This window comes from Aulostomus chinensis, chromosome 19, assembly GCF_037954235.1.
Source record: "Aulostomus chinensis isolate RoL2024-O1b breed Wild chromosome 19, RoL_Achi_v1.0, whole genome shotgun sequence".
In the NCBI taxonomy this organism is placed as follows: domain Eukaryota; kingdom Metazoa; phylum Chordata; class Actinopteri; order Syngnathiformes; family Aulostomidae; genus Aulostomus; species Aulostomus chinensis.
The window spans coordinates 21657725-21682729 of NC_141338.1; the positions used below are offsets into that span (position 1 = coordinate 21657725).

A 25005-nucleotide genomic window follows, 5' to 3' on the forward strand; every position below is an offset into this window, starting at 1 on the left:
ACACAGGAGCCAGCAAAGCTTCAAGTGCCGGGAATGACATTTTATTTTCAAAAAACAAGAAAAAATATTACGCAAGGAGCTGCAGACAAATATGGCAGAATTGTAGCCTGGCACCAGGCTAGGAGTTTCCCTCTACAAAACAAACCCCGCCACCGTAAAAGAAACTCACTTAAATACCCCTCTGCGAATTGGAGCAAACCATTATAGTGGGGACCCACCAAATCCAGAATGGTTTACTCCTTCCCCATAATTCAACAATGTAGGCAGGGCTGGACTGGGACCAAAAAAATGGCCCTGGCATTTTTGATCCCTGGCAGCCCACCATGGTTATTTACACGATATGTGTAAGCACACGCCATACCAGAGGATGTAGTGCACATGTTGAAGTTTCAAAAATTAAAATAAAGTGCAGTATTCTACATGGAAGACAGCAACCATGTTAAAAGAGTGATACTCTTTCACTACTCACAGAGACCGATGCACATCTTTGGGCCGGCCCATAACTGTCATAATTTTTTTTTAAAGTGTCTAGTTTTTCATCGAACGTAACGGTATCGGAGACGCGAAACGCGGCCCATTGGTTGATTTTCTTGAAGGACACTGGGCCAGTCCAATGAAATCTCTCAGCTCTCGTTGGGCATTGCCCGGTATGCCAGATGGCCAGTCCAGCCCTGAATGTACACTGTAAAAACAGATACACCATAACTACTCAATAAAATTGAGGCAACAGATTACACACAATATTATTAAGTAAATTTCACTATGTTAAAAGTTGAGTAAATATAACTCAAATCAGACTCTTAAGAATTACCCATTTAAGTTGAGTAGATTCAAATCAAGCACAAAAATGAATTAAACTTAAACAAAAATATGAAGTAAAAATCAATAAGAGGAATGTCTAAATTAGTAAAAGGAACTTATATAAATTAATTCAATTCAATACATAAAAGATATATAATTGAGTACTACTAATCTTTTTATTCATTGCATGTTCAAAATTGTTCTCGATAAAATTAATTAAAATGTAAATATTATTGTTTCTTGGGCACGTATGCATGTTGGTGTTACGACCTACATTTTAGTGTGAGATTAGAGTTGGTCGACCAGAAAATACAGAATAAATATTACTTAAGTAACATACAATGGCATTTCATGCTTGACAAAAGTAACACTTTTAATCGGACTGTTAAAGGTACAGCATTTTCAAATTTCCAAATAACCAAAATGCCCGTCTCAAATGAGACTCCTGGAAGACCTGTTGTGGCTCTGGTAAAAACTAAAGGAATATTTACCTGTCTTCAGAAAAAAAATACTACTTTGGTGTGTGTGCCACACAATAAAAATAAATAAAATGAAACAAGTACATATTCACACAATGTGGGAAAAATGATATTATGTGCCCAAATTGGTACTAACATTTAAACCTGGCACTTTCAAATGCTCAATCGTCAAGCTGAAATATAGGCTTGTCTTAAACTTATCAGCAATAACTCACATTACTTTTAAAAGCATTACTCACATTTCTTACCTCAATGACACAAGTTTGAGCAATTTTGGTCTTGAAGAACAACAAAATTCTTTCAATATGTAGTAAGTTAGCATTTTGACTTGGAACTAACCATATCAGAAATTTCCCTTTCATTTTTGGCAACTGGCACTGACAAACTTAGCACTTTCAAATGTGCAATTCCAAGCTCTGTGGAAGCTGAACATTGGGACACACAGAATATCAAGTTCAAAATATGTTGTTGATATTAAGTGTTTTTCTGTTGTCTTCTATATTATCTTTTAATAATACTTTGTACACACGTATACTTACAAGTCAAGCATATACATGATATAAGCTGACGTAGATCTAAAAGACAAATGTTCTTGGAATGTGTGTCTGTGTTATCTCCACTATTTATGAGTTCCTTCCTGTTGTCGGAACGGCACCAACTAGTCCTGGTGCTCAGTAGATTTGTGGGACCCCCTTGTAAAACCCCTTTTACTACTTCCAGATGTTCAAGAGTTCAAATAAGGTGACTTGCAGCTAAGTCATTGATTCTGCCTGGGATGCATGAGCAGGAGATCCCGGTACCGTTACTAACATTAAAGAAGTACATTGATGAAGTAAATACAGTGTTGGATCACTTTCTACCTCTTTGGGAACTGCCACACAAACATCTTTATTACAGTTGTAAAAACAGTAAATTAAATGCTCTGAAGAAAATACTCAATTCAACACTGTGACAGGAAAACATTGTGCCTGAGGTATGGGAAACACCCTCTAGCAGTGCCAGTGCAGTAACATGACACAAAGAAGGGCACTGGTACGCTATTTCAATAGTGTCTGTGGTTTAGAGTCCAGGTCAGTCCAAACCATTCTCAGGCTCTGCAGGAACGGTCCATTCTCAACTGTGGACCCAGCCTTATTTCAAGCCAGAAGTTTGCCCTTTAAGGACTGGACTTTCTTTGACAGCTTTGACACATCCAGTTCCATAAAAAGTTTTTGGAATGCCTCAAAGGTGTACCTAAGCTGCTGGGATAATTGAGGTTAAGTGTGTAGGTCAAGCCACAGAGGAGACAGCAAGCTCTGGCTACATCTCCAAGTCCTGTGATAACCTCGGTACCCTCAGTGACAACTCCAATCTCCTTTGAGCTGTCACTTGTGGAGTGTCCAGCCTCCATGATCACAGTGATCGCCACCACAAGCTGCCCACGTTCTTCCAAGTCATCTGCGTCCTGAAACATGAAACTGTAATCAGTGCCATGGTTTTAAACCATCAAAACGTTGTAACACATCAATGACAAAACGGTATCACAAAGATTTTTGTGATAGGGTTTTGATGTCACCCGTATCAATGTAAAGGTAGAAGAAATAGCAAAACCTCAAGTTCAAATATCCACCAGTGATTAATATTAGGGAACTGTATTGTGGACTCACAGCTGAGGGAGGAGGTTAACGGATGACCATAGATGATATTATTTTTGTGTGTCTGATGAATGCATTAAATGAACGTTTGATGCTTGATGTGAGCTGCAACAGTCTGAACGCTGCAACAGTTTGAACGCTGCAAAGCGAGCAGTAAAGCAAGAGAAGACATCCTGTGATTTCTCAAAAGGGAGTTAAATTTGCGTTGGAAACAAAAAGAAAGGACAACACACAACTGCAACTTTCTGCATCATGTTCTGCATCTTGTCTGGCCTGGTCTCCCTCCTGTCAGGTGTTCCTTCTCACAAAACCAAGCACTTTTCACAAAGTTTGTGAACATGTCTGACATTAACAATCTCCTGTGAACTGTGGGGCTAAAAATCACAAACATGTTAAAAAAAAAATTGTGACATAGCTGTGTCGCGGCTCATTTATGTTTTGATTGGGTAAATGCAAATGAAGTGTACCTACATTGAATTCTGTGATCAGATGTTCCCCGTTTTCTCCAATATATTCTATCAGGCACCGAAGGACAACCTCTCTGGTCCTCTCAACAGAAGAGTGTGAAGACGCCTGGCGAGAAAAGTCACAACTCGTGAGCCAATCATAAAAGCAAAGGAAAACAAAACCCACTGAAGATGTACATTAAACAACCCTTTCTGCACACCCAGGGTACCATTATTGTGATTTTGATCGCGGTGCTTTTAAACTTGGCAGTGTTTACCTAAACCGCTTCACAAAAGAGCTAAAAATCCATTGACTTCATTCTTAAATGTCATGGCTATATTCTCCTTTCCTCCCTTCCTTCATTCATTCATGCCTCTATCATTCCCACACATCAACTCTGATGAGCGCTACAACTCTGCTAGGATGGAACACTAAACACACTATACCTTTTCGACCCCTTTGTTTCTCTAAAACACCCCTAAACACAGACTTCAGCTGAATCTAAGGCAGTGCCCATTCTAATAATACTATCATGCACATGGTGATAAAATTGTAGTATCTTGACATTGAGCCTAAAGTCAAACATCAGGATTTCCCTTAACCCTTCTGCCAGACCCAGTGGTCAGTGCTGATTGGGACTTGTGCTTGCTTTAAAATGTCAGTGGTTTACTCGTCATGCCTGAATGAAGGTTTTTGGTTAGCTGTTTCCATACATATCACAAAGTAATCACACAGAGAATAACCCTACAGCACAGTCCCAACTGGCTGCAGAAAAAGTGCGTTAGTCACTGGATTGTCCCTTTTTTGAATGTTTTAAACGCTGCAGCTTGAAAACGTTTGTGGCCAATTGAATAGAAAGTATAGTCAAGGGGGTTTTCAATTTTTACACTCGCAAGTTGTGATTTGATTTTTATTTAAAGGTTAGGGGTGTTAAAGAATTTCTGACAGCAAAATACACTCACGACTACATTTTCGTGTTCTGATAGTCATTAAAAATGCTGCATGAACAGAACTTTACATTTCTACTTAACTTTGGGATCTTTGGATCAGGAATTTGAATTACAAGTTCATTTTTTCATACGTTTTAAATTCTGTCCTTGTAGAAGTTAATGTAACACTGTCCATAGTTTAATATTTATTACAAGTGCCCCATGTTTGGCCTGTGTATTTTAACTATGGGTATTTGTGGCCATTCAAACAAAGATGTATGAGATCTTGGGCTGCGTTTGAAGACACCATTCTTTGCTATACACAAGCCGGAGGTAGCCAGCGAGACAAAGGTCAGAGCATAGCTCATGGCCAGGTGTTTGCAAAGCAGTGCCACAAAGACACCACCAGGAACCAGCAATGATTACTCTGAAATCAATGAAAATTCAAGGATATTTTGGCCTGTCAATGGCCAAGTGGCCCACCAGACCTACACAATGAGACAGGGAAACCTCGACTATGTGCCAGCACCTAAACTACAAAGCACTCAAAAGATACATGTAAAAATCACAAAACTTAAAAAAAAAGACATCATGCTAAAATATTATCTGGATGCAGATCTTTTCCTAGTTTTTGCCATCTTGAGTTGTAAAAAAAACCTTAGGAATCTCATATATAAATCTATCTTTAATTTCAAAAAGTATTTTACCTCCATTCAGTTCCATGATGGTTTTCAGTCTTTGTCCAAGTGCTCCACCTTTGGCGCGGAACAGCCTGGGTAACTTTGGAGTGTGAAGGTCCAAGGCAGGCTCCAGAGGCACAGTAGTGATTCTCTGAAATTCTGCACTGATCTGAAAAGTCATCAAAAGAGAAAAGGTTTCAGACCAAATGGACTCATGGTAAATGGACTCAATTTTATAGAGCGCTTTTCTACCTTAGCGGTACTCAAAGTGCTTTACAGTGTCGTCTCATTCACCCGTTCACACACACACTCACGGTGGAGGCTGCCATGCAAGGCACCAACCTGCTCATCAGGAGCAATTATGGGTTCAGTATCTTGCTCAAGGACACTTTGACATGGTCACCGGGGTCGAGGATCGAACCAGCGACCCTTCGGTTGCTAGACGGCCACTCTAACCCTGAGCCATGCCGCCCGCCATGCCGCCCACCAAGTCTTGTACGTTTCATACATTCACATACAATATTTTCAGCAGCTTTCACAGAACTTGATTGAACTGTCATCGTATTTATCAGCTGTCATGAACGTTTTGTCTCTTAACAGCAATTACAAGAGTAAACTCGCCTGTGAGCAACTGAACAGGGCAGGCCAGCGGCCCTTCGTGGCTTCAACACTTGGACATTGGTTGATGACTTCATGTCGCCTGAGGGCAAATGTTTGGCTCATTTTGTCATTGACATTCTTCTTCTTGTTGAACTCAGTGATTAGTTCCTCTCTTGTTTTATTCCAAGCTGTGCTCATCTTCACCAACAGGGTAGGGCGGGAGATAGTTAACCTCTGCCCTTCCTGCCTTTTTAACATATTTCGCAGACTTCTGGTCATCAGGACATTTGTGCTCCAGCGCATTGCATGTAACTTCTGGAATCCCAAAGCCTCTTAGCTTTGTCCTGTAGTTACTCATTTTATATTTAATGCGACTCAGCCATCCACTGAGACCTGAAGAGCACCCTGGATCCCTCAGACATGGGTGGGCCTTGATAAGTGCTTCAGCAACAGAGAGAACTTGCAGGGATGATGGATAGGCAGTGTATGTATAAATGGAATGAGCTAGCTTTTCAAGCATGTCAGACCTGATGTTTGGAGTTGTCAGCAATGTGCCATCTTTTTTGTAGGGTTCATTGGCTCTTTCAAGAACTGTCTCAGTTTCAACAGAGAATTCTGGAATGATGAATTCAGTTGGCCATGGCTTTCTCTGTTGGTTGCGGTTGGGTGATAAGATGATTGTGCTTGGGGTTGATGAATCTGACGAGTCGAGGGACTCCTGTGCAGTAGAGCTTGTAGAGGGTGGATCAAAGGATTGCTCTGAGGTGTAACTTCCAGCATAGCTTTCATTGTGTGGCACTGGATACAAATTAAGAACAACTGGTTCAATTGACACAACCTGTACTGTTGCTCTGTTTTGAATTTGAGCAGTGGCGTGGAGAGTGAAAAAGTCCTCAAAATCTGGATCTAAATACTGCAGGCTGAAGCGATGCTTAGTTGCTGTTTGATGGCTAAATTCAGCTCCTCAATAGTCTCTGGTATTCCAGACAGAAGCTTCACTTTCTCTATTCTGTGTCCAAAAATCACCCGGAGCACTGCTGAATCCATGTCCGGTTGCCTAGTAGGGAAAAAAAAAATACAATCTTTAAAATTCTTAGGTCCAGTAGTTATTCCACTATTATACACCAAAAAAAGTTTGATCCTCTGTGAATGGGTGATTGGTGGGCAGCTGATTTTGAAAATAGACTTCAATGCAAAACCATCCCCACCCAACAGTTTGATGTCACCTAAAATGTGCAACACACAAAGCGTTTCAATGTAACAACACGCTTCCGTAAGAGACTGTAAGCTGTAAGTGGATAGACGTCCGGAACGCTGTGCCGATGAACAAGAATAAGTTCCCTACAGCTTTCCAATAGAAAAGATCTGAAGCGTTCCAGGTACCAAGCATTCAGCTTTTTGACAATAAAATAGAAATCTCTTTCCAAAGTCAATATCTGGATGATCTCTACAAAGTCTGGAAGCCCTCCTGTCAAACCATATGGCAAGATCATCCCAGCTGAATATCTTGTTCCATGGTATGTTACAGTGTTAGACAACTGGACACTTGTTAGCTGAGGAAACTGCTCCTTGATGGACTCCTGAATTTCAACATGCAGGACTTCCAAAGGCAAAGATGACACTTTGCTGACAAACATGGCAGGCTTAGCCATATTTCTTTGCCAATTGTAAGCCATCGTCAGCTGATGTATTGTCGAAAGTGAGAGCAAGACATTCTTGAAATTGCTTGAGAACCTCACCACACGTTTGGAGAACCTGAGTTTGGCCTCAAAGCGCATCGTCCACAGTCCCACCAGAGGACCGAAGGCTTTTATGAGCGCCGGATAGTGTTCCAAAAAATGGTGTTTGGGTGGCAAACACAGCTCAGGAAATACTTCCTTCAACCTATGACGATGCTCGGATATTTTGGAGTCAAGATAAGCAAGACTTTCAAGGGAGTGTCGAGGGGCCACTAAAAGCTCTACAATGTCCTTCAGGGTCAAAAGAATTTGCCACGCTTGATCACCGGGGGGTGTCCTTGAGCCAATGATCAGTGGTAGTGATCTTATGAGTGCCCAGTTTTCATGAGCATTTCCTCCTACAGAACCACGGCTTGCAAAATGAGCAGGGATTGACTGGGGACGGTCAAGATCACCTGCAAACTTAAAAGGAAACTGCTTGATTTAAGTTTTAAGTTCAGATAATGTAAAGTATTTGTTCTTGATGAAAGTTTTCAGACAGTGCGCTAGTTCTACAGGAATGATTCCTTCAGAAAGGTCATGGAGAAGGTCAGGTGGGTAACCTCCAACAAAACTGAAGTGACTCAGCTTATTAGTTAGTGGGCAGGCCCTCTTGACCCCGTAGCAATGTGGCAAGCTGGAATCCTCTTCAAGAGTTTTGAGATGCAAGTTATGGGCTTCCTCTGCGCGAGGTGGAAAATCTCCGCAGCGTATTTCCTTTTGAGAGTGTTCAGAGCGATGTCCTAAGCAGAACCTGCAAATGTAAGGGCCTGTAAGACTCTCAGCAAGTCCACCAAGAGAATGTGCCCCAAGATTGTCGCTGCAGCACAATATACTGTGCCTCTAATATTCGTTCCAGCACAGGCAACAAAAGCTCCTTCTTTCACCAAGACAGACAAGTCCTTCAAGAGACGCTCTAACACGGTATCGTCGCCAAACCTTTTCACGTCAACGGCTTTGCAGAGAATGGCCAAATTTATTGCCTCAAGTGCAGAGCGCAGTCCAGGTGGTGCATTTGCCAGCAGCCAGTAAATGGCTGTTATCTTGTGTTTTTTGCGGGACGTCCCTATTGGGTTACAAACCTCAAAATCATCCACGTATAGAATCAAGGAGATTCTGGGCTCCTCTACAGCAAAGAATGGATTTTTTTGGTAGTATTCCCCATCTTGAAATGAGATATACTGAGTGGATGAGCTTGGTTGTTTTTTTTTTTAAAACCTCATTTGCGAGATCCTCATTGCTGGGTATATTTTGCAAAGTCTGAAGGAGGGGCACATATTGAAAGGTGAGATTCTCTTGTGAGTGAAGGATGACCTCCACTGGCTCAATGAATTCAAACTGCTCCTTAAAGTATTTTCTTCTTTTATACACAGAGCCAAAAGGCCCGTCCAGTCCCAGGGCTTTGCTTACAGGGTGAGACCTACAAAGTTCCTCGACTAATTTGTTGACAATGTCCTCCTCCAAAACACAAGAATTATTTTTTAAACTTGTATCAACTAGCTGACCAATTACTGGAGCAGATGCTGTGGATACAAAATGGAGCTCCTCCACCAAATCATCAATACATTCAGCAGAAACGTTGTGCACGCTTTCCAACTTCAAGAGAAGCGAGCCACTTCTTATCCACTGGATGATTTCTCCCGGTATCCTCGTCGTCACTGTCACTTAATTGATCAGTTTGATGTGATAAACTTTGATGTTCACCGATGACATCTGGCTTGAAGTCTTCCAAGGGAATGGCATCTGTGCTTTCTGCTTTTGTGCGAAATAAATGTGACACATAGATATTGGTGGCAAACGTGCATCCAACACAAACGCACTCTACAGTTTCATATCTTCTCAGGTGATTCCCAAGCTGGGGGAAATATTCTTTTTTTAGTGGGGTGTTTAGTTGAGCAAATTAAACATGTAAAACAGAATATGACTCCTGGCCCTCTAGTTTCATCTTCTGGATGGTATCTTGAAAGATGTGTGTGTAGGGCATTCAAAGTTTTGAAGGTGCATGGACAATCATGAACAAGACAAGGTAGCGAGTTTCCAATTTCAAATGTCCTGTGCTGTAGTCTGTAACGGGTCAGAAGATTACCCCTTGTTGTCTCTATGAATCCACAGATTTTACACTGCCATCTCATCTGGCGACACCTGGAGGACAATGCAGAAAGATAAATCAGTGAGTGAGATACAGTTGACAAGAGGGGATGAAGTAAAGAGGAGACGTCTCTGCTTTTCAGCAGGCGAAAAGCAGAAACGTGCGAGGCCGTGTCGGGGTTACTGCTGGCGCAAGTCTCACAGTCGACGCGTGACTTAGCAGCTCTGGGCTAACAGCGCCAGATTGTGTTCGCGAAACTCAAAGCTGTCCTGCTCGGCTGCGTTAAGAAAGTACGGTTAAAGACACCGTCACAGCCAGTTTCTGCCCTCGCATCATTCGATGCACTTGATCTACCTGTTGCTGCTGAATGAGAAAACTAGCTGCGCGCTCGCCACTTTGACAGCTGGCGTCCCTTCCCCCAAACCAGAGATTCCTCTGGCGTTTGCACGTTTTACATTTCAGTTACAGTAGATGCAGCTCTCAAACGGGAAACCATTGATACACTGACCCAACGTTTTTGTGAGACGACTCTGGTTAACGTTTATGATATTGGGAGAATTGATTATACGTTACCTGCCCGGCAAGAGGACCGACACAAAGAGGAAGTGAAGCCAACGGAATTTTAGAAAATAAAGTCCCCGTCTTACACAGCGTGGTATCCCTCGATAGCACCTTAATCCCCCGTGAATGGAAACGAAAATCCTTTGACATAAACACGATTTACTCTCAACCACAATTTACTGAGACAGCGAGTCTGTATAACATATTTTCCTCAAGCAACATTGAAAACTTCTTAGTGGAAGTACTAATCAGTAACTTTGAAAATAAAAGCCCGTGGTTTTGCAAGCGTAAGTACGGTAAATAATCTTGACATTTTCCTGATATCGTTGCTTTAACGCCATCGCACTATAGTCTTCATTAACATAACACGCACAGTTTACTTTTCTGCCACGTCCGTGTCTCTCTGTACCACGATGACTGCTGATATTGTCTTGTAACGTCGTCTAGCACGCACACGCATAAGTCTTCATGAACATTACAGCATAAACAAAATACATCTCCTCACCTTTGTCAACCAAGTGAATTTGATCACTGAGCACCAGTTATCTGCACTTTCTTTGTCTTGTGACGAGAGGACAACCTGCTGAATTCAAAAGAAGAAAAGAGGTCTAAAACAAACACCCCTAAACACAACGGAACACACACACCCGTGCCCTGCGCTCCATAAACACCGCCCCTGCAGCGGCGCGCTCCTCTGCTGAGGAGCAGTGGAGCCGGACCAGGCATGAGGTCGATATAGAAAGTCCAGGTGAGATAATGTGTGTGTATGTAGGACCAGAGTCTGAAGCAGGGAGCAGATGAAGAGTGGGACGCCTAGTTGGTACCTCACTACACGCTGGGATTTTAGGCAGGGGTGAAAACTGTCGCAGGTGAGTTGTGGGTGAGGCGAGTGAGAGTTGCGGCACATTGAGTTCTCGACGCCGGCGCACCGCTTGTGTAACCTGTGTCACCAAACATGGCAGTAACAAACATCCAAACCATACATACAGTGTACTCATCAAGCCCCATAAACAATTGTGTGTGTGTGCGTGTGCGTGTGCGTGGGTGGGTGCGCGCGCATGTGTGTCCAAATGTCCAGGCACCGTCCCTTGTCTCCTTCGTGAGCCACGTCACATTATGGCTCCCAGACAGGGAGACCATGAGAAGGGGGGGGGGGGGGGGGGTGCTCACCTTCTCACAAGGTCCTGATGTCCGGAGATCCATAATGTCTTGAACACCTCTGTCACTCCATCATGGAGAGTAATTGGTTTCCCATCTATCTGGAGAGACGAGTCACAGAAATGTGGAGACAGGTGGGAAGAACGCAAATGTTGGCAAAACTGCTGCTTAAGTGGTGTAATTAGTTGTGTCACTCGCCTCAGGGGTATGTTGTGATTTATCAAGTACATCCACATACATCAAAGAGCTAATGAGTAATCTTTTGTCAGGGCAACAATTAAAAAGTGAAAAGTCAAATATGGGGATCAGTCCCTCCCTCTGTTGGGTTCCTCGTGCTTTAATGAATGAACAGACGAGGACATTTTTGAGTAGGCGTCAGACTAACAGCCCCTTTTTTGTTGGCTAATAAAAGGCTCTGCAACGGTTAAGGGCAACGAGCAGTTTCTGAGAGTTCTGAACTGTCGCCATGCAGTGTGAAGGTGTCAGTGGGGATGCGATGATGAAAGAAGGCCCAGACAAGTCTCTGCTCGTCCTCCTCAAACACTGCAAGGACATGAAGCAACAGGAGGTGCGCCTGAGAATCACGACTGTGCTGGTGCTCTTCAGCTGCTCTGCCGTCTACCTTTACACCAACTTTGTGGGTTCTATGCAGCGGCCCACCTTTGGAGCGCAAGGGAAAGAGGTCAGTTCCCACACTCGTGCTCCTGTACGACTGGTGGAGGTTGAGGCTGAGGATGATGAGACATGATTTCAGCCATGGGCACCTCCATCTGACAGGAGCCCTCTCTCCAGCTCAGTGTCGCGGCGATTTACCAGATAGTCCACTAGATGTCGCTGTGTCTCACTAGTCAGGAAGGTCCTTAACAGTTGTTGGAGCAAGAAGCGATCCCTCCAACCATCTATTTTCTTTACCGCTCATCTGTTGAGAGTCGGGGGGCGCTCAGCGTCACGTGTTTCTGATTCCTTACGACGTAGGGTCCGCGTAGGGGTCCTACGCCGCGACGCAGAAGCATAAACCAGGCTTACCTGGTCACATGCAATAGTGTTTCTGTTTTTGTTTTTTTGCACGGAGCAGCTCGAGTGAGCCTCTTCTGTCCTTCACTGCTGCAGCATTCAGCTGCCTCTGTTCGGTAAAGGTTTTTTAGACACAGCTACTCATTATCAAGGATTTTATTTGGTCTCCCCCCGGCAGAGCACTTCATTTATTTTGGAGAGTTGCTTCAGTAAGAAAAGGTCCCTAATCACTGCGATTTGGGTGAAACTGTAAAAGTAATATTTTCCGTAATAATGAAACTAAAGCATGTCGGAAGCAAAATAAATCTTCATTTAACATAATCAGGAATTATAATTATAATCAGGGATTTTTAAACATTATAAATATACTAGAATACATTTTTTTAACTAATAACACATTAGCAAGGTGGTGATAGTGAGGTAATACACTTAGAATTTCTCTGAGACAGCCTTTTTAAGCTTCACAGTAACAAGTTTGAAATGGAGAAATGGAGTTCATGCCTTTAATTCCTCTCATTTAGATTATTGTAACTCTTTTCACCTGTTTGAGTCACACCTCATTAAACTGCCCTCAAACAATCCAGAATGCAGCCGACTGCGTTCTGTTGACCCCTGGGTTCATGAAGCAGCTGAAAACGTTTTTATTCAGACAGGCTTCTGATTAAACCTGCACTCATTGTGCTTCTGCGTTGTTGCTATGTTCTTAACAAGTCAGTCCCAGTGCTGCTTTGCTGTTTTGTTGCTGTGTTGTTAATTTTACTTATGTATTTATACATATGTATATTATTAAGGGAGGCACGGTGGTGCAATGGTTAGGGTTAGGCTTTTTGACATGGTGTGACAAGAGGTCTCAGCAGGGTGGTGGTGGTGGGGCAGCAGGTGGGAATCCTCTTATACATTTATGTTATCAGGTGTGTTGTGGCTGTTCGTCCATCAGGGAAATTAATTTTGAAATGTTTATCAGAATGATTTTCAATGTACATTACTTACTTTGGGTGGGACAGCGGTGCAGTGGTCAGCACTGTCGCCCCCTATAGCAAGAAGGTTGTGGGTGGAGCCCCGGCTCCATCACAGGATCTTTCTGGGTGAGTCTCCATGTTCTCACTGTTCCTGTGTGGGTTCTCTCTGGTACTCCAGCTTCCTCCACAGTCCAAAGACATCAAGAGGGGACCAGGTTAATCCAGACTCTAAATTGACTGTAGGTGTGACTGTGAGTGTGAATGGTTGTCTGTCTCTATGTGTTGGCCCTGTGATGGACTGGTGACCTGTCCAGGGGGAACCCCACCTCTTGCCTGAAGGCTGCTGGGATAGGCTCCCCCCCCCCCCCACACACACACACACACACACACACGACCCTTAACAGGATAAGAGGTAGAAAATGGTTGGATGGATGTTATCATTATTGTTTTTTTGAATCTTTTTTTTTAATTGTCTTTGCATGTAGGTGCCATATAGATAAAATGTACTTACCTAATTTCCTACTGTCAATCAAGAGACTACTCATGATTGAAGGAAGGAAGGACAGATTTGTTCCTGGCCTGTTAGGAAACTTTAACATTTTGTCTGTCTTTGCTAGGGAGCAGATGTGCCAAGTCCTGCCTATTCCATTCAGCCAAGTCCTTGCTCCACAGGTGTGTGTGTCTGTGTGTGTGTGTCTGTGTGTGTGTGTCTGTGTGTGTGTGTTTGTTTGTGTGTTTTGTGGGAGTGGGGTTCTTAAACAATAAGTGCTGATTTGTGTGTACATTGAGGTACTACTCTATGTTTCCAGAGAAATGTCACTGCCTTCTTTACTGCTCTTCACTTACCTTTATGAAGCATTTTAACATACATCGATGATGTGTATTACTGGCAGTAACATTGCTCTGTGTCTTTCCACAGACTCTCCTAAAAGACTGCTCTTTCATCTAGGTAAGGTCTTTTTTCCTTGAGACTGCAATTGGAATCAGTTTCTTCATTCGTTCAGATGTTTGGTGCATGGATCCAAATACTATAAGCAGTACATGCAGACTGGATAAAAAACAACTCCCCTCAAAAACTAGCATTGAAAGAAATCGAAAATAATTTCAAATCTGAGTAGACAACCCACTCAAGACAGTGTAAGCGTCTCAATTTGAGACATTACAAGTTTTAAGGGTGAAACCACATGTGCACCTGCGTGTGTGGGGGTGGAAAAGAATGCTGAGTGAGTAGGTGTACAGGATGATTCAGTGTTCAGTTTTGGCTCAGCTTTTTGGCTTGAAAATGTTTTAATGTTTTGCTTCACCAGTGTTTTGGTTTTTCCATGGTTATTGATATGCTATGGGTTAGGCTGTGTGAGGGGTTAGGGTATAGAAGGGTTAGGGTATAGAAGGGTTAGGGTTATAGGGTTAGGATGTGTGAGGGTTAGGGTATAAAAGGGTTAGGGTTATAGGGTTAGGGTGTGTGAGGGTTAGGGTATAAAAGGGTTAGGGTTATAGGGTTAGGGTGTGTGAGGGGTTAGGGTATAAAAGGGTTAGGATTATAGGGTTAGGGTGTGTGAGGGTTAGGGTATAGAAGGGTTAGGGTTATAGGGTTAGGGTGTGTGAGGGGTTGGAGTGTGTGAGGGGTTAGGGTATATAAAGACGTGTTTCCACCGGCTCACTTCAGCTCAGGTTGGGGGGGGGGGGTTGGTATGGCTCAGTGCTTTTCCACCAGCACTGGGTACCACGTCAGCTTGGGTGGACTCACCGGCCAAGAGTTCCCTGGCGTAATTTGTGTGCAACTCAACAACAACAATGGACAACATGGAGGCAGCGTTATGCCTGTTGCTCAGTCAGTGGTTTTTGCTTGAACTGAAAGTGAGGGACGACAGACAGGCAAGGCTTCAAGCGGTGAAACACAACACCCAAGAAAAATATAAAGGACTTGACCAAGCGATTGTCCAGGATTCCACCAAGGCCAAGATGATACGAAGTAGACAGTGTAAACGGGTAAATTACCCACTCAATGCCCGTTATGTGTTTGTCACGTTAGTCCCTGCTTGGCTCACTTGGAACCCCAGTGGAGCAGGGACCAAAATGATAACAGCTAGTACCATGTTGGGGTCAGTGGAAACTGGGCCAAACCGACCCGACCCCGGCCGAAGTGAGCCAGGGGAAACGTACCCTAAGGGTTCGGATTATAGGGTAAGGGTGTGTCAGGGGTTAGGGGTGAAGGGTATGTCAGGGTATGTGTCTACTATTGATTATAATTCATGTGTTGGGTTCCGTAACCATAACAACACCCCCATACCCCCCCCCTCACACACACACAAATCCCCCTTTATAGGAATTTTAATGTTCAATTCCTCTGCAATCTCCTTGAGAGAGGGTTTATTTTAACTGTCGATTGAACTGTACTGGATTTGACTGACAGGTGTATCTAATATTTACTCCATCACATTCATATGAATGAAGGTGATAAAACATTAAATAGAATACCCTAACCCTCCAAACTACATTAATTCACACTGATAAAGACTACCGTCTGGACAAATAAAGGTCAATCTATGTATTTGTAGTGTTGCTCGTGTTTCCAGGAAATGAACACAACACAAAATGAATGCTATGTTAAACGCCTCTGCCATGGACAAAGTCTGACATATGTATGTTGTGTGGAGTGCATGGTTGGCGATTTGATCCCTCCAGTCTGTGCACATGAAAGTGTGAATGAGAGGCAACACAGCACAGCTCTTACAACTACAGGTAGTCAGGGCAGTAGAAGATGTTTGCACTGGAGAAGAACCTGCACATGCATAGTGGAACTTCAACACCCACATGGACAGGGAAAAAAATCATCTCTCCAGCGTTTATTTATTCACTTTTATTCACTGATTAACTGCGTGTCCCTGTCTTACAGTGTCAGTGCCAACAGATCTCACAACCAGTGGAGGATACCTTAACTGGAAACCCAAGCTCACAGGCGCCAATGACATGGAGAGGCGCTGCGTCATGATTCCACAGACCGGCTTCTATTTTGTCCATGTGATGATCGCTTTAAGCTGCCAGGCAGAGAGGGAGAGCCAGAAGTTCCATCCATTCTTCATGAAGATGAACAAATGGAATGAAGGCTACAACAGTACTGTCAACCTGATGGACATCCGTGATGGTGTCACATGCACCCAAGCTCAGTCCAAAAGTGTGTTTGTGGGGCAGATCTTTGAGCTGGTGAAAGGAGACTACATCAGTATGTCTATCATAAAAGGATACAGCCTGATTATGAGGGCATCATTTGGGGGTTTCCTCATATAGAGAACATGCCTCCCGTGTGTCATTAACATCAGTTGAAATGCCTTTGTCGAGTCATGTTCTTCAGTTATTTAATTTATTGTCACTCAGAACAGGCTTTGAATGTGATCGAATACCTGGCAGGGCAAAGCAGCCTGCAGGAGAAAGTCAGTGGTATTGTTCTCCTGATAAGTGCTCAAGTGTAACATTTAACGACGATCAACTTTACATTTGGTTTGATCAGAATGATGAGAACCATTCACCCTGTTTCCTAAACCAGGAGTGTAAGAGCTGACAAAGTGGAACACATTTGCCTCTGAACTTGTTTTCGCAATGATTGTCACTGTGCTCGCATGACCACTGATGTACTCATTAGCCAGCTGTTAGTATCTTGTAACTTCACTCATCAGAAATACGTCAGAGATCCTTTGGTTAAAACTGTTATTTTTGTTGTTGTTTAGATCAAACTTCAGTTTTAATATAATTTCTGAATTCATTTTTTTTATTTATGTGCATATCTTTATTGAAGAAAGCATGTTGAAAGTAGAAAGCACTGTATTGTTCTCATCCTGGCAATATATCTAATTGTTGATCAACCTGAACAAGTGACTCATTGCTCAGGGAAACACACACTATTGAATCTTTCCAAATGTTATTTGCGAGAAATAAAATTCTGTGTTAGCATTTTACTTCTATGGCATGTCATTCATTATTCTCATTAAACACGCATGCGTGGCTCCAACAACTGAAATCTATATTCCCTTGTGTCTGCAACTCAGTGGAAGAACTAGAAAATTTGACATGGTGTGACAAGAGGTCTCAGCAGGGTGGTGGTGGTGGGGCAGCGGGTGGGAATCCTCTTATACATTTATGTGATCAGGTGTGTTGTGGCTGTTCGTCCAATTGGGAAATTAATTTTAAAATGTTTATCAGAATGATTTTCAATGTACATTACTTATTTTGGGTGGCACAGTGGTGCAGTGGTCAGCACTGTGGCCCCCCAGCAAGAAGGTTGTGGGTGGAGCCCCAGCTGCAGCACGGGGTCTTTCTGTGTGAGTCTCCATGTTCTCCCTGTTCCTGCTGGCTTCTCTCTGGTACTCCAGCTTCCTCCACAGTCCAAAGACATCAAGAGGGGACCAGGTTAATCCAGACTCTAAATTGACTGTAGGTGTGACTGTGAGTGTGAATGGTTGAATGTCTCTATGTGTTGGCCCTGCCATGAACTGGTGACCTGTCCAGGGTGAACCCCGCCTCTCGCCCAAAGGCTACTGGGATAGGCTCCACCCCGTGACCCCTAATAGGATAAGAGGTAAAAAATGGATGGATGGATTTTTTTTTTTAAGTGCTTTTCCCTTATTGGAATAATTTACCATGATACGGCTGTTAAATGACAGTCCCATTTTTATTTTGGTTCTTATACATTTATTATGTTACAGTTTTCAACTCCTTTCAAACCCCCATCATGCGCCACATTGTCAAAGCCCACTGTCTATGTAGCTATGTGGTGCGGTGTGGGTTTATCCACTTGGCGGGCTAAAGTAGGATCCGTCTATGTGCTGGAGCCTGTGGCTAGCGTGTGTGTGAGTTCACCCACCTGGCGGGCTAAAGTAGGATCAGTCTATGTGCTGGAGCTCATTGTGGTTTTAACAGCGGCGTACATGTGTATTGAAGATGTATTCTTGTAACATATGTGGAGAAAACGTTCAGTCTGTAAAAGCAAATGTTTTGCATTGCAAACTGCACCGCAATGAACCCGACATTTTTTTAAATGTGTTGGAGGAAGTTGTAAGCAGGTGTTTTCGGGCTATGCAGTTTTAAAGTCGCCACCACAACAGAACACCGACCAAACTCAGGATGTGACCACGACGCCGTTAAAATGTCCAGAAAACACAGACATTAGTCAGAAAATGTGATTTGTGCAGCACTCCCAGATACACACTGTGAGACTCCCACTACAAGTGCGACCATGCAGGAGCCTGCTGCCAGTGTGCCAGATGCTCTTTATGGATGGGTCTAATTTTTGTGACCTGTATTTGAGAAATATATGCATGTTTTACATGAAACTTCACGGACAACATCTTCTTCCAGTGACTACCATCCAAAACATTGTTGAAGAAATACAGAATATACATGAGTTGGGACACACATATACTTTGAATTGTCTAAACTTGCTCCTAAAAGATATGTCAGTTTCAGATGAAGACATTGTAAAAAGTAGTGACACAATCAAACAATCTGACCTGTTTACGGCTTGCCACACAGGGCCAATGAGAACGGCTTGCTCAAGAACCCAGTGCTTTAAAGACATGTTCAAATATGTGGAGCCCAAAAAAATCATGTTGGGCAGAGATGAGAACAGGACAGAGAGGTGTGCCTATTATAATCCTGTACCAAAACCTTTAAAGGGTATGCACAAGTCCGTTTTTTGGCGGGGCCTCACGTCAGTGGATCCTAATAATGTTTCAAAAACAGATGTTCTCTCTGACTGTTGTGATGGTGAGGTGTTTATGTCAAACACATTTTTTCAGGAAAACCCAAGTTGTCTCAAGCTGGTTTTTGTACCAGGATGCATTCGAAGTTGTGAATCCACTGGGTTCTGCAAAAAAGAAGCACAAGGTTTTGGCTGTGTACTTCTCTCTTCTAAACATGCTCCCCCATGTACGATCAAATGTTGACCACATGCAGCTGGTTTTCTTGTGTGGAGAGGAGGACTTTAGGAGGTCCTAAAGGAATTTGGGCATGGCAAGGTTTTTTCTGAACTGCTTACTGATCTGAAAGAACTGGAGGAAAATGGGATAACAATGGGAGATGAACTTCTATTAAAGGGAGCTCTCTACTGCATTGCTGGAGACAAGCTGGGCTCTCACACCATTGGTGGTTTCACAGAAAATTTCAGTTCATCTGAGTACTTCTGCAGATATTGTCCGATTTCTCCCACTGAATTTCAGGGTGCTGATCCTAACGTCTGTGGACTGGAGCGGACTCCAGAAACGTACAGCTCTGCCACTGAACAGCTGGAGACAGAGGATGCTCTACAAGCGCAAGGGATAAAGTTCAGGTCAGTATTTAATCTACAAAACTTTGATGTTTGTTCACCTGGCATGCCCCCCCTGTCTCGGCCATGAGGTCTTTGAGGGTGTCCTCTCATGCGATGTTGCTCTTTACCTCAAGTACCTCATCAACAAAAAGAAATGGTTCACCTACACAATTTTGAACAAGCGAATCAAGCAATTAAAACACAAAGCAACAGATGCTTCCTCCAACCCTTGTGAGGTCAGTCCTCGCGCACTGAAACTGAGTGGACATGCTGTCCAAAATTGGAACCTCTTAAGACTGTTGCCTCTGATAATTGGAGACAAAGTGCAGGACCCCCAAGATAATGTGTGGCAGTTAATTTTGCAGCTTAAGGACATTGTTGGCCTGATTTGTGCTCAGCACACTTCCAAGGCTCAGGTTGCATATCTGGATGTTCTCATTGAAGAATATTTGGAAACCAGGAAGGGACTATTTCCAGAAACCAGCTTGAGACCTAATCATCATTTTTTGCGGCATTATCCAGGACTGATACTGAAATTTGGCCCACTCATCAGGCTATGGACTATGAGAGCAAACATAGTTACTTCAAAAGATGTACAAGGCATCTGAAGAATTTCAAAAATCTGTGTTTGACTCTTTCAGAGAGACATCAGATGTTTCAGGCCCTTCTTTCCGCTGGGTCAGTGGCTCCTCCAGCCTTGCAAATAAAAGACGGATCACCATTTTACTCAGAGCTTTACAGTGAGCAAGTTAAAGGCATAATTCTCCATTTTGGCTTCACTGAAAGAAATACAAAAACTGCTGGTGATGTGCAGTATAATGGGATAATGTACAGGAAGGGCCGATTTGTTGCCACTAAGAATGATGATTCGGTGGAGTTTGCTGAAATCATCCTCATTCTTTGGAAAGATGATTCTGCACTTCATTTCCTGATGAGGGTGTATGATGGGGAATCTCTTTCACACTACCACATGTACTCTGTAAAAAACACTGGAAGAATAGAATGCAGACTTGTTAGTGAACTAATTGACCTGTGGCCTTTATCATGTTACATAAACAATGGGTACCAGATTGTCCCATTGAAGCACAGCCTCTTGTCACACTAAATCAGTAGTCCAGATGCGAAACTCTCCCTTTTGTGTGTCCAAACAGATATGGCTGAATCACTGCAGATAAGCCATGCCATAGCAGCAGTGCTTCCAGATCTTCCTGATCAAGTTGTCAAGTCAGTAGGAGATACTTTGAAAACACTTGGTGCAGTAACGACAGATGATTTGCAGTACATTACAGAGGGAGACTTGCTGCCAGTATTGAAGCCCATACAAGCCAGAAGACTGGTTGCTGCCTGGGACCAAAGGGTGAGTGTAAAACATTGACACCACTACACAGCACACTTCTCTTATAGAGCTGCACAAGTAATGTAATAGTTTAATTTCTCTAAGAGTAGAAAAACATCAAAGGTTTCATTATCTCAAGTCTCTTTTGTTGTACTTTTACAGACTCATTCACTCCATCTACAGCCCCGCCATGTTCCTCTCCAGTGTCTCACCTTTCCTCTCCGTCCTCGGTTACTTCCTTACCAGCATCATCCACGGCAACATCATCACCCTCAGGAAGCTGTCATCGACTTGTGCCAAACTGGATAGACAATTTTCAGATACCATGGCAGAAGCCCTCTGAAGAGTTAGTACAAAGTTTGGAAAGACAGAAAAGGCCAAGTGCAAGACTAAGACGAGAAATGATAAGGATTGTGGTCTCTGAGATGATGAAGATGTGTAAGAATCCAACCAAACGCAACACCACAGAGATAGCAAAAAGGATGGTGTCCAGCTATCCAAAGTCTCCTCAAGATGTGATTGATGGTGATGTTATTGGCCTTGGTTATCATTCCCTGGCAAAGCATCTCCAGTCAAGAGTTGAAAATGTCAAATGACCTGACACACCAAGGATACAGAAACACAAAGCAGCATCAGATGATGACACTGATGACATCTCTGCTGAACAAAGAGCAAGTGTTCGAGACACTAAGATGCTCTTCTCAAGCTTCAAACTGAAAGAGGTCGGTCCACTGGTTGCTCAGAAGAGGTCATACAGATGGTGCTTCTTTTTCTGGCTCATTTTGATGAGAAGGAAGAGCATCTGTTCCATTTCGTTGAGAAGACCAGCATTGCTGCAGAGGTTCACATGGAGAATGTGCCACCAACACCCTGTCTTATTGTGTGTGGTAAGTAAAGTGAACCAAACCTGCAAGCTTTCTCTTTCGGTATACTAACACCCACATGTACTTTTACTTGTTTATTTTCATGTTAGCTTGTAGATCATTTTGAGACAGTGGCTAACATTTTACCTGATAACAAGTTCTGCTAACAGTAGATTTTATGACTGTCATCCTACATTGAAATAAGTACCATTGAATTTATGGCTGTTATTGAAGCCCTTGTCATTAAAGTTTATTTTTTTGTTCATGTTAATTCTTAGGGTCCTCCTGCTTTGCCGCTGAGACATTTATGTTGAGAATCGACAAAGAGGTTGTCAACGACCACATCACTTCCTTCACATCTGCCATCTGCCTGATGTTTGGCAGTGACTACTGCCTCAACATACACTACCCAGTGGAACTATGGTCTACACTGGAGTTCCTCCAACGGTATTTTTTTTTTCTTTTTATAACATTAGAAGATGCAAGGCATTTGATATCCCATCTGAGATTCTCTCTCTCTCTCCCCCTCTCTCTCTCTCTCTCATATATGAAGGTGTTCCTTTTCAATCAACCCTGAGAAAGGCACCAAAGTCGAGTGGAAGAAGAAGAAAAAAGTGTTCTCAGTCAATCCCAGAGTCTTCACTCTGACCTCAGACCTGGCTGACCATGAGTGGACCTCCCAGTGAAGTTGAGGGCCAGTATGATAGAAGGTACACTCAATGTTACATTCACTGCAGACATTGTGTTTAACTTGATGTATAAACTTGATCCATGAAATGAAAATGCTTTTCATGGCAGCTACCAACGGTGTCGAGATAAGGCCAAATGACTTCAGAGAGACCTGTCTCCAGCCAGAGGAGGAAAAGGGAGGTGTCCACGTCCTGAATGAGGATCAAAGGGTGGAGACGTGAGGTTGATTTATACGTGGACTTACACACACACACACACACATACACACTACTGAAAAACAGCATAACCATTCAGAGTTCTATAGAAAGTAGTTATGTGTTCACATTCCTATACATCATACACTGTACACACTCTGAGGACAAGTAGGAGTGGGATTCATGACTCGTCCAAATATGAAAGCACTAAATTCAGTTCAATTTCAGTGCTGTGCAAAATAAGACTTTTTTGTTGTTTTTGGAGACATTCTTCTGAAGGTGTGACATTCAGAGTTCCTTCATACCTAGAATAAAGCTAATTAGCTGTGATTTATTTTTTTAGTTTAACTAACACAACAGGAGCAGTGTGGGACAGTTTGTACATGTTCAGCACTATTGCACTGGTTTTGTACTTTAAAAAAGTTGAGGTAAAATTGCTGGTATTTGAAACTTTTGCTCCAATTAAAGGGAAACTTTGGTTTATTTCAACCTGTCTCCCATCGTCATATATGTGCTTCATGTGACGAGTGAGGTGAAAATATTAGTTGTCATGTTAGCCGTTGTCTAGATACACCCTGAGCGCTGCTACTGGTTTCACACCCCTTACAAGGTAAGTGACCAGGCATACCGCCTCACATGGTTAGTATAAATGTCAGAGAACATATAGAAACCACATGTAAATGTGTTTTGTTTGCTTATTTTTTTAAGCCATCTTTGTTTACATGTTTGAGCTAATTACCTCCACTCGCAATCATGAAAGCTGCACCGGGTAAGGCTATAAGCTACCACAACACATTTACATGTGGCTTCTATATGTTCTCTGACATTTATACTAACCATGTGAGGCGGTCATGGTGGAAAAAAAGGCGTTTAGACATGTAAATGTGTTGGTAGCTTACCTGTTACCCGGTGCAGCTTTAATACAGACTGAGTGGAGGTAATTAGCTCAACTATGTAAACAAAGATGGCTTAAAACGGGTAAGCTAACATAACACATTTACATGTGGTTTCTATATGTTCTCTGACATTTATACTAACGATGTGGGGAAAAAAGCCTGTTTAGTAGACTAACTTTGCCTGTGAAAGTGTGCCCGTCCACTTACCTTGTAACAGGTCTGAAGCTAGTAGCAGCGCTCCGGCTGTATCTGGACAACGGCTAATATGACAACTAATATTTTAACGTCACTAGACACATGATGCACATTTAAGATGATAGGAGACAGGTTGAAATAAACCGAAGTTTCCCTTGAGGGATTATTTTATTTTGATAATGTGAATATGTCACTGTAAGTACACTGATATCACTTTGTGGTCAGATTTGTACCAAAATATGCACTTAAATTTTCTCAACTTAATTGTAAAGGTTTCTTGTTACAGTTTGTAAGTAAAGTGTGTTCAGTTTACTACAGTGGTTTTGACATTGGAACAGAAAGTGAACTTGTGAACATTTTTTACATAATGTTGTTCTCATTCTTAGATATTTTGTGATATGTTCAAATATTTGATGGTTACAACATAACAAAAATAAAACAAAGATTTTCTATATTTGAAAAATTTTAAGGTGGATATTTTTCTGGCTGTTCTGGTACATGAAGTAATTTGACAATATTAATTCATGCTCTGTCTATTAAGTTTACAGAATAGAATGAATGACAGATTACACTGTCTGGCAAGTTCTGCATCTGACAACAATTGAAATGCTAATTTGGCTGAATATTAAAAATATATTTAGAATATGTACATCTGATATTTTCTTTTTTTTATTACTTTTATTTAGTACATTTTTTAACCATTAGATAAACAGTATCAAGATATTTTTTACCATAAAAGAAGAAAATATTTTACCGTAATTTAACGGTAGAGTTATGGCAACCACAGCTGCCGGTATTTTATTGTAAAAAAAAAGCCATATTTTTATATATTTTAATATATTGAAGTAAGCACATGTTGTTACTGTAAAATCAACAACTTTTCATGTAAATTTTCAGGTAAAACAATGTTTTTTTTAAATGTAAAAACTTTATTTTTTCGGTATAATGTCTAATTAAGCATGGTAAAATCAACAATATCAATACATTTTTTTACCATACATGACAAAAATGTTTTACCGCAATTTAACGGTAGAGTTTCGGCAACCACAACTGCCGGTTTTTTACCGTAAAAACAACTTTTTTTTTACGGTATACTGTTGCTGCAGTGAAATTCTGGCAAAAGCTGCCAGTAATTTACCGTAAATTTGAACTAGCTGCAACAAAGTACCATGATAGATGATACAGTTACTGTTGTGTTTATTACTGAGATAGACTGTAATTTTGACAGGAGATTACTGTAAACAGGTCTATGTTTTAACTTATTTTTGCAGCAAACTACCGTAAACAAATAACAGTTCTGTTCTGCAAAATTTACAGTTGCCAAAACAGCATACCGTAAAGTCCTCTACATTGTCACTGAAATTTTTACGGTGAATTTCTGGCAACCACAGCTGCCAGTATTTCACCGTATATTTTACTGATTTTTTCTTACAGTTACACGCGAGCAGCAGTGTTTGGACC

At 42.2% G+C, this 25005-nt stretch overlaps 1 protein-coding gene and 1 long non-coding RNA gene across 5 annotated transcripts; one reads left to right on the forward strand and one right to left on the reverse strand.

Moving 5' to 3' along the window:
* Window positions 1-11191, reverse strand: LOC147244382 (uncharacterized). Of its 2 annotated transcripts, XR_015110454.1 has the most exons (6): window positions 11109-11191; window positions 10444-10521; window positions 9375-9430; window positions 4998-5139; window positions 3386-3487; window positions 1-2724 (listed from the first exon to the last, which is right to left on the reverse strand). It is a non-coding gene; the product is annotated as an uncharacterized LOC147244382 (long non-coding RNA). The 2 variants fall into 2 exon arrangements; XR_015110455.1 differs by lacking the exons at window positions 10444-10521; window positions 11109-11191 and adding an exon at window positions 9951-9968.
* On the forward strand, window positions 10530-16991 carry LOC147244383 (uncharacterized). 3 transcript variants are annotated; one of them, XM_086188007.1, is made up of 5 exons: window positions 10530-10807; window positions 11569-11778; window positions 13687-13741; window positions 13989-14018; window positions 15966-16991. In XM_086188007.1, the coding sequence occupies exons 2-5, from the start codon at window positions 11593-11595 to the stop codon at window positions 16355-16357; spliced, it is 663 nt and encodes a 220-aa protein (XP_086044133.1). In that variant the 5' UTR covers window positions 10530-10807; window positions 11569-11592; the 3' UTR covers window positions 16358-16991. The 3 variants fall into 3 exon arrangements, with proteins under 3 accessions (XP_086044133.1, XP_086044134.1, XP_086044132.1); XM_086188008.1 differs by having other exon boundaries at window positions 10530-10686; XM_086188006.1 differs by lacking the exon at window positions 10530-10807 and having other exon boundaries at window positions 11553-11778.
* Window positions 16992-25005: the final 8014 nt, after the last annotated feature.